Genomic DNA, 19200 nt, shown 5'->3' with positions numbered 1-19200 from the left:
AGGCAGGCCCAGCCTGTGCACCCCCTCCCTTTAGGTGCCTGAGGTATCTAATCACAGTCAAACAAATGACTATAGTATATACATATGTTTGTAGCTCTTTTGATTCAACAGGGACAAAAAGACATTGAAAAACAGATAATAGCTGCATCAGCAATAAGTCATATCTTGAGCAAGTGGTTGTGAAGAAAGAAGACAACTGTGCTTGCAACAACGGACTATTATTGTGTTTTGTTTCCATGTTAATCACAGAAATCAATTTTATATACAAAATAATTCAGGAAATAATTCACATAAAATCAAGAGATTTTCAACTTGTCAAAGTAGTCTTTTCCTCTGCTGTTAAGTAGAAAATCTAGACGAGTCCTACAGTTGGGGACAATAGGCTAAATCAAAGGAGAAAATAGTTACGATTTATAAAACCACTAATTGAAGCTTGAAGTGTCTGGCAGTGTTCTGGTGATTTGGGGCTACAATCTGTTCTGTTCCTTTCTTCCCTTTGTCAGTGGCATTCACCATGGTAACTACAATAAAAGTCCCCTCACAAATGTTTTTCTTTTATAGTAAAAAGTACCTTCTTAAAGAAGAAGGCTGACAACCTGGTAGAAGTGGGTGTTTGGAAAATAATTGAAAAAAATATTCTGCTTTCTTCATGATTGCTGTGGGTGGTGGGAGATGAGGAAATTACTGAAGGGAAAAGTTGAGTAAAAGAAACATTTTATCTTGTATTGGATAAAAATTAATCTAATTTTTAAGCTAGAAAATTAATTTAAAATATGCCAGAGAAATTTTTTTTATTATTAAATTTCCATTTTGGAGTGGGGATTGGTATGGGATAAATTTAACCGGCATTTGATTCAGTGAATTTTGCTTGGGTTTAGATCAACTCTCTTGGTGTACTTGGAAACGTAACTAATGTGAGCCTTCATGCACTCCATCAAATCTCCCTGGGTTCCTTCTAGTTTCTCCCCGTACAATACAGAGGAAGTAGAAGTCCAGGAGTTTTCTACCTTTACTGCACATTAGAATCAACTGGAGTTATTTAAAAAATGCCAAAGACAGGGCCCTACCCAGAGTTTATACCTGAAGCTCTAGAGTGATATTCAGACATAAAATTTTTATCCTATTTTCTTTTTTTAAGTGCCCATGGCAATTTTAATGTCTAGCTAGAGTTGAAAATCACTGTGTTTATTGATCTAAAGGGTCCTTCCAACTCCACCATTCTAAGACACTTACCTACAAATTGACTTCAGCTGGGCTTAACTGATGATAGGCATGCCAATTAAGTACCCTGGCTTTCAAATGAGCTTTCTGTTCAGGATTCAGTAAAGAAAGGTATTAGCTTTCAATTTCGGAACCTACCATCTTTATTCCTGTTTATCCACTCATTATCCAGAATAAGCCATTCTTCAGAGTAGAAGTAATGTCTTTCCTTTCAGAACCCTTTCAGAGTTTTATTACTTCAAGTTTGGCCACAAGGCGTTAACTGGATTCAATATTATACATACATTTTTATGTGTGTGAAAATGGTCAAGACAACATTAACAGTGGGATTCTCAAATTACTGCAATTCTTTATTGTCACAGTGGATAATTTCTCTCATTAGAACGGTGGTTCTTGTTCCTTTAGAACTGCCTAGGAAATCTTTTTAAAAAGTCTTTATGCCCAGGCTATGTCCTAGACAAAAATCAGAATCGCTGGACTGGGCACCAGTTTTTTTTTTTCCCCTTTTTTGTTTTTTTTTTAAAGCTTCATAGCTAATTCTCAAATGGAGCCAAGGTTGAAAATTGCTTGGTCTAAGATGTGTGGATAAATTATATCAAGCAATGGCCAATGGTAAAAATGCTAACAGTGTGTTAGCCGTTTCCCTGATTAGAAACAGCACCTTCCACCTAACCTGTGGTGGTGCAGTGGACAAAGCACTGATCTGGAATGCTGTGGTTGCTGGTTCAAAACCCTGGGCTTGGTGCTCGCTTCGGCAGCACATATACAAAACCCCTGGGCTTGCCTGGTCAAGGTACATATGGGAGTTGATGCTTTCTGTTCCTCCCTCTTTCTTTCTCTCTTTCTCTCTCCTCTCTCTAAAATGAATAAATAAAATCTTTTTTTTTTTTTTTTTTTAAAGAACAGCATCTTTTTTCTCCTTGAGCATTCTTCTTTTGCTGGAATTACCATTGTGAGGGAAGCTGTTCTTTTAAATGTTCTGCATTACTAGACTACAACTATTTCTAGTGAAGATGGCAAATGAAATGTTTCCTTCTTAAGATAACAAATAAGATCAAGGCCAGTCTCCTCACAGACCCCTTTGAAGGTAATTAAAATATTTGGTAAAATGAGCACAAAACACAGAAATATTTTAGGAAATACATTTTTTAGGTCATATTACAACTAAAACAGCTTCAACAATGTATGCATTTTAAGTTACTGGTTTATTTTTATTTTTTGGTAAGTAAACAATTAATTTTAGTATTATTCTTCTCCACCTAGTGTAGATTGTTAAATTCACTGAAAACTTAGAGCCCAAAGGCTCAATACTGTTATATTAAAATGTGTGCTTAATTGTCATTCTGGAACTTGGTTCTGGTATCTACCTGTAGGGAAAACAGCTGTGTTAGCCTTGCTCGTTTGCACTTTGCATGATTAGTGCATGAGCACATGGCAGAGCCACATGTGTGTAGCCTATGTAAGGCTTTGAGTAGATTGCAGATCGCTTTCTCTCCACTGCAAGGGGCTGTTTTGCTGTTTTGTTTGTCTGCTGCTGTGAGAAGTGGTTTCCCCTGCCTGTTTGCTGTCTGCCATTGTGAGATTGTATTAAACAAAATGGCCCACTGCTTTCTGGCTCCACAGTTCCTCTACCATCTGCCCCAATCCAGAGTGGACCTGCCTGACCTCAGCCACCAACATTATACTACCCAAAGCCTATAAATCATTCTCAAACAAGAAAATCAAGTAATTAAGCTCTTTGGACTGAATGTGATCTATATTTTATACCTTCAGCATGAAAGAAAAAGGTGTTCATTCAGATAGCTAAACTCTTTTAATGAACGTGGATCAGAGAAATGATTTGCTAATGCTTTCACAAACATAGGGAGTATGAAGCTGATTTCCTCCCAGTCACTCACCCAAAGCCACTGTTGTTTTCAGTGGTCTGGACAGAAAGTCAAAGCTGACATACATGGCAAAGGATGATAAAAAAAAGTCTTAATAGGAGTTAGTAAAAAAAAATTAAAAGTTCTCTTCATCAATTATATCTGAGTTCTTGAAATGACTCTAGGGCATGTTGCAAATTCAACAATTTATGGTCAGCTGCCTTTTATCCTTAAAATGACACGAAACAAGCAATTGTTTAGAATGAAATAGTTGGTTTAATATTCATGGACTTGAGAAAGAACTTGAATGAAAATTCAGTCTGAGATCTGAATTAGCACCATCTGAATACAGAAAGAATTCAATATACATGCACAAATTAGTTTTAATAACATATACAGGTAAAATATAGTTGCTTTACTTGATATACTTGTTTTGAAGAACCCTTTGAGGGGGTTAAATTTATTTTTATTATTTAGCTGGGCATGATACAGGTTGAACGCCTCTGAGCTCCAGCGCCTTAGCAAAGTTAACTTCCAGTGGCTTGCCCGTGCCTTTGGTGAGCCTCAGGGATCTGATGCAACCTCTGAATGGTATGTTGATTGTCAGGCCAAACTGGTTAAGGCCATCTGAAAAACAAAGCAAAGAGAAATCAGTTTTTACCCAGCTGCTATTTGTAAGAGCATGTCTGAAAGTCAGCTGTTGGTCTGAGATGAAATGAAAGTTGGTTTTATGTCAAGTTAGTGAATTTATCCTTAGCTTTACTAACAGTTACACTTGTATCAAAATACCAACTCTTTGTAGTCATGTATTATAAAATTTGGAGACACACATATTAAGACATCAAACAAATAATTTGGTTTGGAATGAACTCTTGTACAGGTGTGACTTACAATTATTAAATTTGATTGAATAAAACAAAACAATTGATCAAATACTTGACTGAATTAAGACATGGGCTTTTAGTGGTGAGTTTATTCCTTTCTTACATTGTAAAAATAAATTCCAAATGGTGAAATTGGTTGAAAACTCATGCAACATTGCCCTTCATTAAGGAGAGACTCCTTTCTCTCAGCGGGTCTACTAGGTGCTAACTAGGATATCATTTCTCAGACTGTGAGGGAAGAAATACATGAGCTCCTTTACACTATCTTGGGGTTTATCCTGATGGAAACAGAAGTGTGTCTTTTTAAAATCTACTTGTTAAAACAGAAGCAACTTTGGAATGAGGAGCTCTGAATTGGTCCTCATCACTCCTCTGTCTTTTCCTCAGGCAGCCGCTGCTGAATATACATTTGTTTGTTGCGTTAAGCAGCAGAGTTTTACCATAAATGAGGACTAAAGTTTCTCTTGCCAAAATGCTAAAAGACCATTCCAGGAGTCTGTGTTATTAGAGAATTTATTAAGAAGCACTTGGCTTATTTTTCATTGAGTTAGGCATTCTTGTTTATAGGTACTTTAGGTAAGTCTCTGTGGTTCACATGCTATTTTTAATGTGCTAGAGAGGGATTTCAAATGAAGATTTATACTTGGTTTCCTTGTAATATAAATATAAATTCTTAAATAACCTAAGGGGGAAATTAGCTATATTTAACCCAATGATTTCCAGAACTTGAGGAAATAAGTTCCATAATATTTTATGCTTCTTTGAGTATATTAATATTTAAAATATCAGAAAGAAAAAAAAATCCAACTTTGGCCTCAATCACTGTTAAATGCCTCATATCCTTTACAAGCCAAATTCATTTCCACTATATCCTCCATTGACCACAAGTGAAACTTTGAGGACTATCCTGAAAAGTTCAGTTTTATGTGTTTTATATAAGGAATATGCACATTTTATACACTGGAAATTTCAGGTATGATGTTTATGGGAGCAGATTCTAAAACTAGGAGGCAAGTACATTTAAGCACATATTCTTGGAAACACTTATAGAAATAAAAACTTTTTAAAAATCATAAACATTCCTGGCCCAGTAGGTCAGTTGGTTAATAACATCTTCCTGATACCCCAAGGTTATGGGCTTGATCCCCAGTCAGGGCACATATATGAATTAACCAATGAATGCATATGTAAGTTGAACAACAAATCAATCTCTCTCTCAAGTCAACAACAACAACAAAACAGTCAAAAACATAATAGAGCGAAGAAATTCTTCTTGGGGTAGGCAATGCTTACCTGGGAAACCTCCAACAAACACAGGGTCATTTGTATCAGCTGATGTAGATGCTGGGTTTGGGCTCTGGGCTTCCACCTGGTTCCCATCTACTGTCAGCTCAATGCGGTGTTTGACTTTGTTGGCCGTGACTTTATGCCATTGTCCATCACACAGATGCCCTGGGATCCCGGCATCATAGACAGCAGTGAATCGGCCGGCACCATTATCCACATGAAACATAATCTAGAAAGTAGGAAATTGAACAGTCGTAGATGGTGTCATCAGAAGGGTACCATGATGGTTCACATGATAAAAACTGGCAAGCCTCTAGGAAAGACATCAGCTGGACTGGTGTAAAATGAACATAACTGAAGATTAAAATAAATAAAAATACTTGATGAAAACTGAAATGCACCTCTACCTCTATTCCGTTCCTCAATTCACACTGTTCATTGGTCAGAGGGAAAGGGGATGAGAGGATGTGATCAGAGAAGGGAAAGAGATTGGTGAAATTATATATACATAACACAGCATTATAGAGAGCAGGACAGCAAATCCTGCAGGGAAGGGGAGAAGGCGTTGGGGGGGAGGGAACAAAGGGGGTGTCAAGAGGAACACGGGGTGGGGAGGAGATATGTTTGGTAGGACACTTGAATCTATGTAAACACAATAAATTAAAAAATCAAAAAAACTGAAACACAAATTTAATAACCAAGAGTTACAAATTATGTTCTTTGCTTTTGGGCACTGTTGGGAGCAGTACGCAAGATGTGGGAGGCTAGTAACACTACTGTTTTTAGAGAATATCAAGTGTAATTTGAGACTAGCTGACAAAAAGAGGAACTAGAATAAACAGGGAAAATTCCACAGTAGATCTTTTTAGAGAGTGACAGTTCTTAGTGAGCCTTATAAAATTTTCTTAAAAGATGTTTAGAGTGTTTCGTTAACTTGGCTTACAAATTCATTTTAAAGGGTTATGGTTTTCCAGTTTAAGCTTTTGATGTTTTCATCATATGTGTTTTTTTTTTTTTTTTACGGATTCCATTTTTATATACAGGATTGCGAGTTACATAAATTACTTTTTGGGGCAGGCTTCATGTCACAGGTGCCAAAGACTTTGAGTCAGAAGGCCGGTTAAATTCTTAACAATGAAGAATTTAAGACTGGTAATTCTTTTCTAAATGAGAAAAACCTGTTTCAGGAACATGCAAAGGTTCCTGAAATTTGAGATGACAGAATTCTTTTGAAGCTGATTAAGAAACATGCAGAAACATTAAAAACAGTCAATCTGGCAACACTTTTGATGAGGTAAAAGAAATTGGCATTTTCAAAAAAGATTAAAAGTACATGTAAATATGTGAAAAGTTTGTAAACAGTGATGTAAATATTGGTTAAGATTTTACTATATTGGGTGAAGAACAGGATTTTGCATGTAAAAGAAACAAGGTTATGAGTTTGATCCCCAGTCAGGGCACATGTAAAAATCAATCAATGAATTCATGGGGGGGTGGAACAACGAATGATATTCTTTTCTCTCTCTCCCTTTCTCTCTCTCTAAAATCAATCAATAAAAAATTTTTAAGATCGGCCTAGCGTGCGGAGGACCCGGGTTCGATTCCCGGCCAGGGCACACAGGAGAAGCGCCCATTTGCTTCTCCACCCCTCCGCCGCGCCTTCCTCTCTGTTTCTCTCTTCCCCTCCCGCAGCCAAGGCTCCATTGGAGCAAAGATGGCCTGGGCGCTGGGGATGGCTCTGTGGCCTCTGCCCCAGGCGCTAGAGTGGCTCTGGTCGCAACATGGCGACGCCCAGGATGGGCAGAGCATCGCCCCCTGGTGGGCAGAGCCTCGCCCCATGGTGGGCGTGCCGGGTGGATCCCGGTCGGGCGCATGCGGGAGTCTGTCTGACTGTCTCTCCCTGTTTCCAGCTTCAGAAAAATGCAAAAAAAAAAAAAAAAAATTTTAAGAAAAGAAGGGTGGTGAGAAATCCACAGGCATCATAATGGAACTTGATACGCTGACAAATTGATAGCAACTGGGCTTATAAGCAGGTGATGAAATGAAGCTTATTCCAACAAGATGTAGGGAAAGTATGTTTTGAAATCTGGCAAAACTCTTTTAAGTGTTGCGTATTTGTTCCCCTTATAGCCTCTGTGCTCCGGGATCTTTTTGCTTTATTGCCTTGATGATGGTTTGAAGACTGAGAGGAGAGAGGGAAAAGGCAAAGGAACACATATTTTAGGGCATAATGTGGTGTTTCTTCTTCTTCAATACCCTATGAGTGGAAATATGAGCAGAGTTAAAGTGTGATTTCTTTTTAAAAGCCTGAAAGAAAACTTGAGGAATTTCTTGCTTTGCCTTCTTTAACCTGCTACCTATAGTACAAAGGATATACAACCAGGTTGTTCCAGGTGACTGTTCACAGGCAGTCAAGGAGTAGAGGAGTGTTTATATTAGATTATCCGTTGTAAGCAAATTGACAAAATGCTTTATATTATATCAATATAAATTTATTATAAACTTTCTCTATTTTGAAATGGTATCTTGGTGCTTTTAAATAAAAATTGAGAAACCAATATGTCAGCTAACCACTAAGTATGATAAGAGGGAAAGATTGATTTTAAACAATCCAAGGCCCTGCCCCCACTAAAGTCAAGAGTTTCAAAGATTGTATATTCACGTGTATTCACAAAGAGGAGAATAATAGTGTGCTTTTGGTAACACAGTTAAAGCTTGAGATCCAAACCTATTCAATCCATTATTAGTCAACACAATTGTTTTAGTGTAGTATTAACACATTTCAAGTTTACAATGATCTGCAGAATTAGTGTATTGAAAACACACATAACTGAGATAATCCGGAAGAATAAAAGATACGGTTAGCTTTCTCCTAACAAAGAATAAAGCATCAAAATAGTTTCTATATCTGAACAACAGTATCATGAAGAAATCAGAAATATTTAGAGAGCTGATGCTTACCTTTTCATCAATCATTTCAATACCCATTCCATCCATTTTTTGGCTGCTCACTCCCAGAAGAACTCCAGTGGTTCTAGTTGTGCGGAATTCAAATTCTACAAGAAGGTCCAGTCCCACTTTGAACCCACCAACTGTAACATGAAGATTTTTTTAAAAATTGTAGATTAGAGTTTAAGAACTGTTAATTCAAATTTGTATAATGGAACAACAGTTTTACTAGATTTTAATTTAGTTGTTAGCCAAGTAAGTAACTGTAAGTTTCAGACTTTCACATGGCCTATACTTCCATTAATATATTACATAACACACTTTATAGTTATTGCTTATTTTCTTGGCTGTCTTCCCTCTTAGAATGTAAATTCTGTGAGGGCAATTACTTTGTCTAATTACACACCATTTTATCCCTGTGTCTATCAAAGTATCTGGCACCTACTGGAGATTTAATACATAAGGGTCCTAGGGTTACAACACAGTTCTGTTCCTATGACAGTGACATAACCTGAATTTTGGTGTAAGTCAAAATATACCCTAGCCTAACACAAACAGAACACTTGCACTTTTAACAGTCCAAAATGGTATAGGTAAGCATGCTGGGGGACACTCTCTCAATCATATGATGTGTTACTGTGTATTCTTCCACTGCAAGCAACCAAACTAGCTTGCCCACATAGTCCATAAGTACTGTGCTAATGGTATAAGCTGAAACACTCATGTCTCAATTCTTTAAAGTTTTTATGGGAGTGAGTGCTGTAAACTCGAAATGTCATATGCCGAGACTGTTGTAACCCGAGTTCCCCCATATATGTGTTGAATGAATGAATGAGGAACACACATTGAAACTGACTCAAAGAATCTCACAGCCAGGTATGATCATGTCAAAAGTCTTGCTGTAGGATTATGTCAAGCATTTCAGTGATTATTCAGTAAAATTTTAATAGGCCACTCCAAATGCTGTTACAGTGATCTGAAAGGGCTCAAAATGTCCCAAATATTTTGTAATAAGGAAAAGAATTGCAAGTACAATTTTGAAGGAGAAGAGATTTTTCTATTTCATCAAGTTAAGTTTTTTTTTTATAATTTTTCATATTTAATTCATCAGTTTATTTAATCTTTTAGCAAGTATTTAAAACATACCCCTTAGAAACAAAGTGATTCATTAAGATCAGGCTGGGTCCTACCAAGTGCATGGAGTATTAGGAAATAGCTCTTGGAAAGTTTCTCATGTCTGATTTATTCAGCAAGAAAAACGTGTTATGTGTAAACACAACTGTCTTCAATAAAGAGTAGCACCTGTTATGTAAAAGACTGTTATTCCACGGAGAACCTTGCTGGGTTTGGATGGGCAAAGGCGGGTTTAGAGTGGATTTTAATAGTAGACAGTAGATAAAGCTGAGTTGTTTTGCAAGATAAAACAGGAAGACTTTGTTTCTGTTTCTAAAACAATATAAGGCAGTTCAGCTGAAGATAGTCAGAGTAAGGAGACAATTAAAACCCAAGTTATGGCCCTGGCCAGGTGGCTCAGTAGATAAAGCACTGTCCTGACATGCCAAGTCATGGGTTCAATCTCAAGTCAGGGCACATATGAGAAGCAGCCAACCAATGCACAATTAAATGGAGCAACTAAGTGAAACAGTGAGTTGATGCTTCGCTCTCTCTCTCTTACTCCCCGCTTTTTTTTTTCTCTCTCTCTCTCTCCTTTCCTCTCTCTCTCTCTCTCTCAAATCAATAGAAATTTTTATAAAACAAAAACAAAACATCCAGTGACTAGGTGGCTGCAAAACTTTTAGGAACAAAGATATCAACGATTTAAACTGAAGTTGTATGCTTTTCAGCGACATACCTCCTCTGACCTCCTGGATCTTATACAAATTGTATTACTTGGTGTGTGGAGGTGATGGCAAGAGTTGCTGGAAACTGGGGAAAGGGTTAATTTTCTGGTTCATTTTGGTTCAGAACCAAAAAGCCCAGGCAGGGTGGCAGGAAACTGAAGCCCCAGTTTTCCATCACATCTGACCAAGAGTATACAAGCCATCTGTGAAGTTGCAGAAATCTTGAGGAAGGTTTTACACTTTCATAGCACATGGAATCTGGGGTTCATCTTAACCTCTAATGTTTTAATATTTAACATAGCTTGTGTTTTTCTGTTTTCTGCTTCTACATAGGTGAAATTTCTACCTATGCTCTTTATTGGAAGGCCCTGCTCTTCCATCTCTGACAACTTGGGCATGTGAGTGTTCAATTCTTCTTCTAAATTCTCACTCAAACACCAGTTTCTCCATAAGATTTCCCAACCAAAATTAATCTTTCTTCTAAATACCCACAGAAACTTGCTTGCCTCGTGTTTATAGTTTTCATTCATTTTTACTTGCTTTCTCATGATTTATAAGCATACAGAGTCTTATGGATCAATCATGTATTGAAGAAAGAAATACCACCTTATTTACTTCTGTTGCCCATGATAACTTCTATATATTATGTGCTCAGCAATTGTTTTTCTAAGGAATAAACGTGTACTTCTGTGGTAAACATGGGACTGAATATTCTCTCTTAATGTATGTTAATGTCATATATTTTGCTATCAGATATAATTTGTTACATATTTTTCTTTCCATATTGTACCTTCACTAACAGTGATTCAGACCTATGCTGGAAATGTTAAGTCCCTGACTTGAAGAAAGTCAGGGAAAGGTGTCAGTCATCGTCATCGTCAATAAGAAACAGGCACCAGTATGGATGCATTGTGTGTATGGGGGTGTGTTTGTCAAGAAATAGCATCTTGCAAGAAATTGAAGAAAGGAAAAAAATGTTATCTCATCTCCATGAAGGTAGACAGGTTAAACTTAAAGGTAGATAAATGATATCGTAGAAACATATGAACCTCCTCACAGAATTACATTCATTTTGCAGTTATTGATCTCCAGGGAAAGAGATGAAATAAACTTTCCAAATAGCCCTTTACTTTATTTCTTCTATTAGTTCTTATCAGAATCAGATACATTAATCTTTAAGAGGCCTTTTTTTTTTTTATTACATCTGCACGTTTTTATTCTGGTTTAAATACAGGATAGTAGTTTAGGGCCACAGAGACTTTCATGCTTCTGCACAGCAAGGAGTTAATATTTGTACCTAATTATATTAAACAGGAAGCAAATGAAAGCACCTCACCTGCTTTGGCAAAGCCTGTTCCATCAAAATATGTTCCTTTCTGAGCATCTGCAAAACATGTCCCAACCTGGAAGCTGGAGGTTGGCTGTCCAAGATCAGCAGGGGCCTCAGCCATCTGAAGATTCCTGATGCAGCCTTCAATGCTGTAGGTCACCTAGTATTCAGGTGAGAAGAAGTAAAACCAGGTTTTTGCCTCTATGTGGAACGCCATTATTGGTGGAGTGCACTAAGCATGTAATCATTGGCCATTTAACTTAAAGTCTCCCTAACGTGCCTGGATCTACACTTACCCCAGGCTTCACAGCATGAGTGCAGAGAAGCCTGGGTTGTGCTTCTCAACTGGGATGTATCTAGCCTGTAACATGATCATTCTGATATTCTAAACACTGCACAGAGCAATGGGCCCATATGGATACCATAACTTATAATTGGCCTCTATTTCTGTTAATTGTTTTCTTTTTAACCTTACTATATACACATTACGTCATAACCTATGTTCATATTCTGTTTGAAAAGGTAATTAGGTTTGGTTCAGTGATTCTTCCTTATTAAAGTCGAATAAAAACATGGAGCCCTTTTCTAAGAAAAATGCACATACATGTAAAACTTGAAAGTCTGCAAGAAACATCCAAAGTGTAGGGACTGTAGAAATCAATCAATCATACTCTGCCCCATTATATTTCAGCTGGTTTTAGGGATGCAATTTAATCACTCTTGCCACTCTCACTTCAGATGCTCTTATTTTGATGGGGTCGGGTAGCACAGCCAACATCCACGAAAGGGAGGCAATACCGATCACCCATAAGAGAAGCCAAGTGCTGAGAATTACAACTGCGATGAACAATCATCTTTGATGGCAAATAGCTCTCTACATTATCACGTGTTCTATTTGCATACAGAAATGTATTACTCTTGTATGTAGTGTGTCCTCTAAGGACATGAATCCCCCAAGCTTCTTAAAATAATGCTTTCCTAAGCAAAATTTCCAAGAATTATTTTGTGACTATTGATTGACAACATTGTTAAGGCTTTAAATTCTGAATCCAGTATTGAATAACTGTAATCTAAATACTGCATCTCTCAATATTTGCTAAATCTGTAGTTCTGAAACAATACTCTCGGTGCTATCGCTATCATCTTCCTCGTTGTCCTGTGCTTTCTACCTGCTTGGTACTCTTCCAAGCACGTTAAACATATTACCTCCTTTAAGCTCCACGGCAACCCTGTTTGTTTGGTATTATTTTATTATTCTGTTTTACAAAAGAGGGAACTTTGTCAAAGAAAGATTAAGTAAATTACTTAAGATTACACCACTAGTCAATAGTTAAGCAGATGTTCAAACCAAGGGCGTCTGGCTCCAAGATCCACATTCTGTCCCTGTAATACTGCCTCTCCTCATTGAATTAGTCTAGATTCTAGACTCTAGAAGACTTGATGTGCATCTCAGAAAAGATGATTTTCTATCTAATTATAAGTATTCATTGGCCAATGTGACTTAATAATTAAAAATACATATATGACTCATTCAGATTATTTAGGCCACATGCACACATGACACATTAGACACTTACTGGACCAATTCTTCGTGTAGTGTAGTTAATGGGGAGACCACCAACATACAACATGCCCACAACATCCAGGATATCAGCTTTTCTGGGACTAATGGTTCTGTTGGTGGCACCATCTACATCAAGAATTCCTTCTTGCTTAACTCTCATAATCTTAATCTACAAAAAGAAGAGGAGTCATTAATGCCAATTATGAGTAAATTTCAAGTGTGTGGAGAATAAAAAAAGAACTTTAAGGATATGCACGGGAAAAGCAAAAAAAAAAAAACTAACAGAGTGCTCAGTATCTGCTAAGCCAATAATATAAGTGAAATTAACCTATTTTACAGAATATCTCAAACTATAGATATAGTTTTGTTTTGTTTTTCTCCATTACTGCCATCTCTAAAAGAGTGCAAAATCTTCCTGGGTGAGTTTTAGATGGAAGACTCTTCGATTGGTTGCCAAGTAAGCATGTTGTAAGGCACCGGGCAGACTGAGAGCCTGTCATGATTGCGTGAGCTGCAAAATTCATGTCCGTTTTTAAAAGGGCATTAGTTTGATTGAGCAAAGGCTGGTCTCCCCACTACAATCTCAGATATGGTGCATCCCTCTGCCTAACAGGCCCTTCCGCAGAACTGACGGGGGCGGGGGGTGCCACGCATCCCGGCTGCACCGCTGTCTCTGCAGCCGCTGATCAGTACGCAGTCAGGAGGATGACGGAAAGCTGACATGCTGAAATTGCGGCAGCGGACTGAATTACCTTCTGGCATAGAGAGAAAAAGGCGGTGTGAAGACTGGCTGGAGCTTGAAAACCTTGGGTCTGAATTTAGAAAAAGGAGCATGGAAGTGTGTGAAAGGCTGAAGTACAATGATGGCTGAAAATGAACCTACATCGGGATGAGAAAAATTTAAGATCTCATTTATACACCGATTCTGGTTCAGGAAGTAATTTTTAAAAACCTTTGAAAATAAAATCCCTTCTTAATGGGGCTGTTTACTGTATTTAAGCTTTCTTCCTTAATCCCACACTCACTGTGGCCCAGCGATGTCTTTTTCTCAACTGTCATAGTTATTATTCTATTAGCCAAAGATAAGAATAAACCGTAATGAGAGTGCCTTTATAGAGATCAATATTTGCAAGTCATAAGTTCCCAAGAAAATATGAAGATTCTATGTTTTATTTCCAAGATAACAAATTGGTTAACATTGCATTTTTTATCCTATACTCCTGGGTTCTTTGGCTTACTATATAATATGCTAATCATACAAAATGTTAAATGAGCATTTAACAAGTCCAAGTGTGTTAACATGTAAAATGTGACATCTAATAACATTATACTCTAAAAATTGAACATTTTATTGGTCTACCTAGGGAAACTTCACTTAATAGGCTGTCACAGGTGCAGAAACAAACTGGGTTTTTGTTTAATTGGGCAGTATATTATCTACTTGTAGTCATGCCAAAGAGGACAGTAAGCTGGCAAATGAACCCTCTGTGCCCATAATAGTATGGGTTTCTGGGTGTAAGGCCAACGTTTGAAAAGTTGTTCCAAATGACTGTCGGTGAAAATGATACCCAGGAGTCCTGCAAACATGATACAACAGATTTCCAGACTCTTGGTTTTTACAGACCAGTATGTGGTGGGATAGGAGGGCAAGTCTTAAGGCCTATTTTAGTATTACCAGCTTTTAAGTTTGTCAAATATAATGTTATAAAAGAGAAGCTGTTTTGCTACCTTAAAAATAAAAAGAAACATGATCTCAGAATAAGCATTATTTCTTTAAATTGAATTTGTAGAGCTTTATGCTTAACATGCTTCATTGTCCACGTTTCTAACTTCCAGTAGCAAGAATGTCTTCAACTACCGAGCCCCCATGTGTGGACAGATGTTTGAGAAGCACATCTCTATAGCAATGATGGAATCTTATTGTACCATGAAGAGGCATGGCAGTGGTCAAAGACAGACCTCCCCAGGTCTGATCACCTTTCTACAGTTGGCAGTCATATACAGCACTTGCTTTATTTTTAGCTTCAGCCACATTCCAGGAGCACCAGGTCAGGGTCTGCCCTGGCAAAATAGTACTGGCGCCAGGAGAACACTGAAGGCGGCCAGCAAGGACCTGCCTAGGAGGGTACTGCCAACATCCGGAGGACTATTACCTTGTGCCACTGGCCATCATTGATTTTTGTGGGAATCATGGTGTTGGTGTCACCACTTCCTAAATCATAACTGAAGTAGGGAAATCCATTTCTCAGCTGAACTGTAGCAAAATCGGCATGATTCACCCGAGCCACATAGAAGAGCAAGCCTGATTCAGCTTCGGTTCGAACTTCAAATTCAATTGTGAGGCTGTAAAACAAAAGCGTTCAAAGTAAGACAGAAGAATAAGAGCACTCTTATTCAAAGATAGAGACACATCTGATCATGAGTGAATTTTCATATAGGACAGTTACACCTTTCCTGAGACGAGACTTTCCAGGTCCGCTGACTTCCTGAACTGGGCTGTTCTTATTCAGTAATTGAAAAGAGTTTATCTAATTTATTAATAAATGTGGTTGATTAAACCTGAATAAGTGCAAATACTCAGCACTTCCATTTATTGGTTCTTCTTGTCCCACATCTCAGAATAGTACATACCGATTTTTAACTTTGGTGTCATCAAATGCAATCGCAATGTGACTGTTTCTTGAAAGCCCAAATTGCTTGCTCCCTATCAAAAGAGCTGGTTCTGATTCTGCAGCACAAGGCCCCTGCAAAATACCAAGGAGAGAAAGAGAGGATATTATGGACTATGTTCTTTAAAAATCTAATGCTGTTAATTGTTTTTCTTGTTTTGGTTTAATGTTCTCACACAATCTTTTTAAGTCCCTTAAAAATAAAACAGTCTCTCATTTCTCTCTATTCTACAACACAGCAGGTACTTATTATTAAATGTTTGGTGAATGTGAATCAATTTCCTTATATTGCATTCTTGAATTGCCAAATGAAAATTCATTGATTAATTCATGTTTTTATTATCCTCCAAGGGAAAATATTGTTTATATTTCTGAGAAAACTGGAATTCCCTTTTCACTTATGAAGAGTTTTATTCTTAAAAGACTGAACAGAGAAAATGACACACTAGCCACTGTGTTTTAAGAATAGAAAAATGTACTCCTTTTTGCCTTACCCAAATCTATTTCCCACTATATTATTTTTCTTGAAAATTATCAGTCTACTAGAAGGTGTCCATGAATTTAGACTTTCAAGATGGTGTATCTAAACTTGCAAGTCAGCGTATTCCGGTCCTTAAGTGGTTGCTAGGCAACCCAGCACTTAAAAAAAAATGTAACCCACCATCCACCATTTCAACTGCCACTGCTTAAAGATCAACTTCCTAGGGTGCTCATGAGGGAGAGCTTGGTGCAGGGCCGGTTTCAGAGCAGTGAAACCACCGCAGTCATTGGCTTTAACGCTCTGCTGTCACTAACTTGCAATTCTTAATCCTTTTTGTACAAGGGGCTCTGCGTCTTCAGTTTGTTCTCGTCGTCCCTGCAAATTACATAGCCAGTGTTGGCTGGGTGGACCATATTTGTCTACTCTGACCCTCAGCTCAATAGCTAATCAAGGCTCCTCAAATTACCAAGCCACAATTCCTTTCTCTGTTCTCTATTTTCACAAAATAGCCTGACGCACAAGCTGCTTAGGAAGTCTTTTAGAACATGCAGTACGTGAGCAAATAAATAACCAGCACACTCTCTATAACACATCTGTTTTTAAGATCTGCACTTAATAGCTCTGGACGGGCCACTGCCCCAGTGAGCGCTGACTCAGCACAGGTTCTGAAACAGCCCAAGGCAGGCTTTTGATGCAGAATGTTCTTTCCCCATAGTGTGCCTCGGCGATGACTCATCAGCACACAGGAAATTTTTACTCTGTGAGGAAAAGCCTGGCTTTCTTTTCCCTGGAGCTTCGTCAAATGGAGCACTCTGCCACTGCAGGTAAAAGGCTTTAAGTGTTTTGAAAGGCTAGAAAATTGGTCTTCATGGAAGTAGTATTTCCCTTCTTGCTTTCCAGGAGGAAATGGTCAGTTACAAAGAGCAGACTGTGGCTGAAATTTACACAGATATGCAAAAACCCAGTGGGTAAAACAGCAAAGTGCTATTTGTTCACACAGCTGAACGGGCTCCCCTGGACTCAGCATGGGGCACCCTCCTTATTAGACTGTCTGCAGAAAGAGCCCAAACAGCAAGGTTTGGGTAGCTTCAGGTTTCAGCCTCCAGTGATGCTGTTAATAGAATTGGAATCATATTTCACAATATTTTCTGTACAGAGGACCATCCCAACAAACACAAGTAGCCTGCAGTGCTCCTTAGAAACCTCTAAGAGAATCCTACCTGCTGTGAGTCCATCAGGGGCAGAATTTGGCTACAACATCTCTAAACCCTCTGCTCTGAAAACAGAGGAATGGAAAAGGTCAATGGATACTGAGGAATTAAGGATCAATCATGGGCAGCCCGAAAGAAGGCCATCGGCACATTATTTCCACATCAACATAACCACTGTGGTCACTCACTTAGTTACTACATATAAGTGAAATAACTTTTCTAATATAATTTAAAAGAATTATCAAGGTGGCAATTGTAAAGATTAGGCATTTTATTGGTAGCCACTGTTCACCATGGTGAGCTTTTGTCATTGTATGTTTGGGGCACTAGGGTAACCTGGCCTTGCTGTTAAGAGTGCACAGGTATGTCCAACACTGATCCGGAGCCGAGCAGAAAGCAGTTCTCTGTCAATACAATCAGATTTTCTAGATAAAAAGTCCCTGCTTACATTATTTCAGGAAAACTTTTAACCAGAAAAAGACAGGGGTTTTGTAACAATTTTTTTTTAAAAAGCATTACATGACACACCCCTTGAAACTTAGGAAGAAGAGTGCCTCTCGGGGGTCCTGCTTCACTTTCGCAACAGGTGGGTCTTGAGACACAGACAGAAGCAGTGGCTAATAGCAGTGTCCTCAGGTTGGCCAATGTTAGAGCGGAGAGTGGTAAGGATGGATCACTCTATGAGGAAACCTCAAAGTACAAAGCCATTATGCTAAGTTCATTGTTTGTTAAGCAAATCCAAATTGATGTTTACTCTCACAAGTTTGCACTGCGATGGATATTAGGAAGGTTGCTCTAGTGAAACTTCTATTATCTTGCTTTATAAAACTGGCAGTTGGGAGAGGACTGAGAAGTGCCAGTGTAAGTGGGTTTATATGTTTGTATCTCCCTTAATATTTAAATGGAAAGACAATTTCTCCAACCTCTAACCTGGTGATGTTTTTCACGCGAGTCTACATCCCTGCACTCGCTTGGCGCAGGGAGATGGAACTGGATGGTGTCTGCTCTGTGTCCCTTTCCCCTGGGTGAATCTGAAACCAGGGACAGCACACTTCCAGCGGTTTGCCTGCTGCCTTCTCCTCTTCCCTCAGGCCCCTCAGAGGGTGGAGCTGCTCACCCTGTCTTCTCCTGAGCCTTTTTCCTTTTTAACATTTTAAGGGGGGGGGGGGCTTGTGAATTGGAACAGAGAGTTCAGGCGGTTTCTAGGAGCTTGTCTTTAAGGACATTGTCAACCCTGCTTCCTGTAGAAACCGAAGCTAAGAAAGAGGGGTAAGGGGAAGGTTCGTCTGATTTTAGTGAAACACTAAAGGATGCTGGTTGCAGGATGACTCTTCCTCATCCAAGCCCATGTGAGCTTGAGAGGAGGTGTCACCTTTATGGATGCGATACTCTCCCGGTGTTATTTTGGAAACAGTGATCTCTGAAATGCGTCGAAACGACAATAATTAACAATAAAAAATTCCCGGCTCGGTAGAAGCTCATCAATCTCAACATGTTACAATCCTGCCACCTTGTGGGGACTCTTTTAAAGTACTACAAGCACATAGGCGGAAAATGGGATACGAAAGAAGAATGCGATCTGCTTGCTCCCTGTTTGTCTCTGCTTTGCAGGTGACAAGTTTGTGGAGGAGGGGGCTGGGGAGTCTAAGTGTGGCGGTGCTCCTGATGGTTAGAGCAGTGATGTGGTCACAGAGGGTTTGCACGGAAGCCATGCTTCCCAAAGCCACACTCAGGCGAGGGAAGAGTGCAGCCGATTAGCAACGGAGCAGGACTATTTCCCCCCTCACACTGTCACTAATTTAATTTCAGGTCATAATAAAGCAGTGGTCATTTCCAACTGCTGGTTGCTGGCTGACACTTGGAAATGAGTTATTGGTGTCAGAATAGCATATAACTGC

At 38.7% G+C, this 19200-nt stretch overlaps 1 protein-coding gene across 3 annotated transcripts in view; it reads right to left on the bottom strand.

Annotated features, from left to right (window-relative positions):
* Nucleotides 1-3339: 3339 nt before the first annotated feature.
* Nucleotides 3340-19200, bottom strand: part of LAMA2 (laminin subunit alpha 2) — a 660268-nt gene continuing 644407 nt past the window's right edge. For 2 of the 3 annotated variants that reach the window (XM_066248490.1, XM_066248491.1), the window contains 7 exons: nucleotides 15573-15685; nucleotides 15095-15284; nucleotides 12955-13110; nucleotides 11384-11537; nucleotides 8219-8349; nucleotides 5264-5486; nucleotides 3340-3713 (listed from right to left, as the gene is read on the bottom strand). In XM_066248490.1, the coding sequence (XP_066104587.1) occupies nucleotides 3556-3713; nucleotides 5264-5486; nucleotides 8219-8349; nucleotides 11384-11537; nucleotides 12955-13110; nucleotides 15095-15284; nucleotides 15573-15685 (1125 nt within the window). In that variant the 3' untranslated portion in view covers nucleotides 3340-3555. The remainder of the gene's footprint in view (nucleotides 3714-5263; nucleotides 5487-8218; nucleotides 8350-11383; nucleotides 11538-12954; nucleotides 13111-15094; nucleotides 15285-15572; nucleotides 15686-19200) is intronic. The other variant, XM_066248492.1, reaches the window with a different exon arrangement.

The sequence above is a fragment of the Saccopteryx bilineata genome, chromosome 12 (assembly GCF_036850765.1).
Source record: "Saccopteryx bilineata isolate mSacBil1 chromosome 12, mSacBil1_pri_phased_curated, whole genome shotgun sequence".
NCBI lineage: Eukaryota > Metazoa > Chordata > Mammalia > Chiroptera > Emballonuridae > Saccopteryx > Saccopteryx bilineata.
The sequence above is the reverse complement of the archived record's forward strand: the minus strand, read 5'-3'. Positions and strand labels throughout refer to the sequence as shown.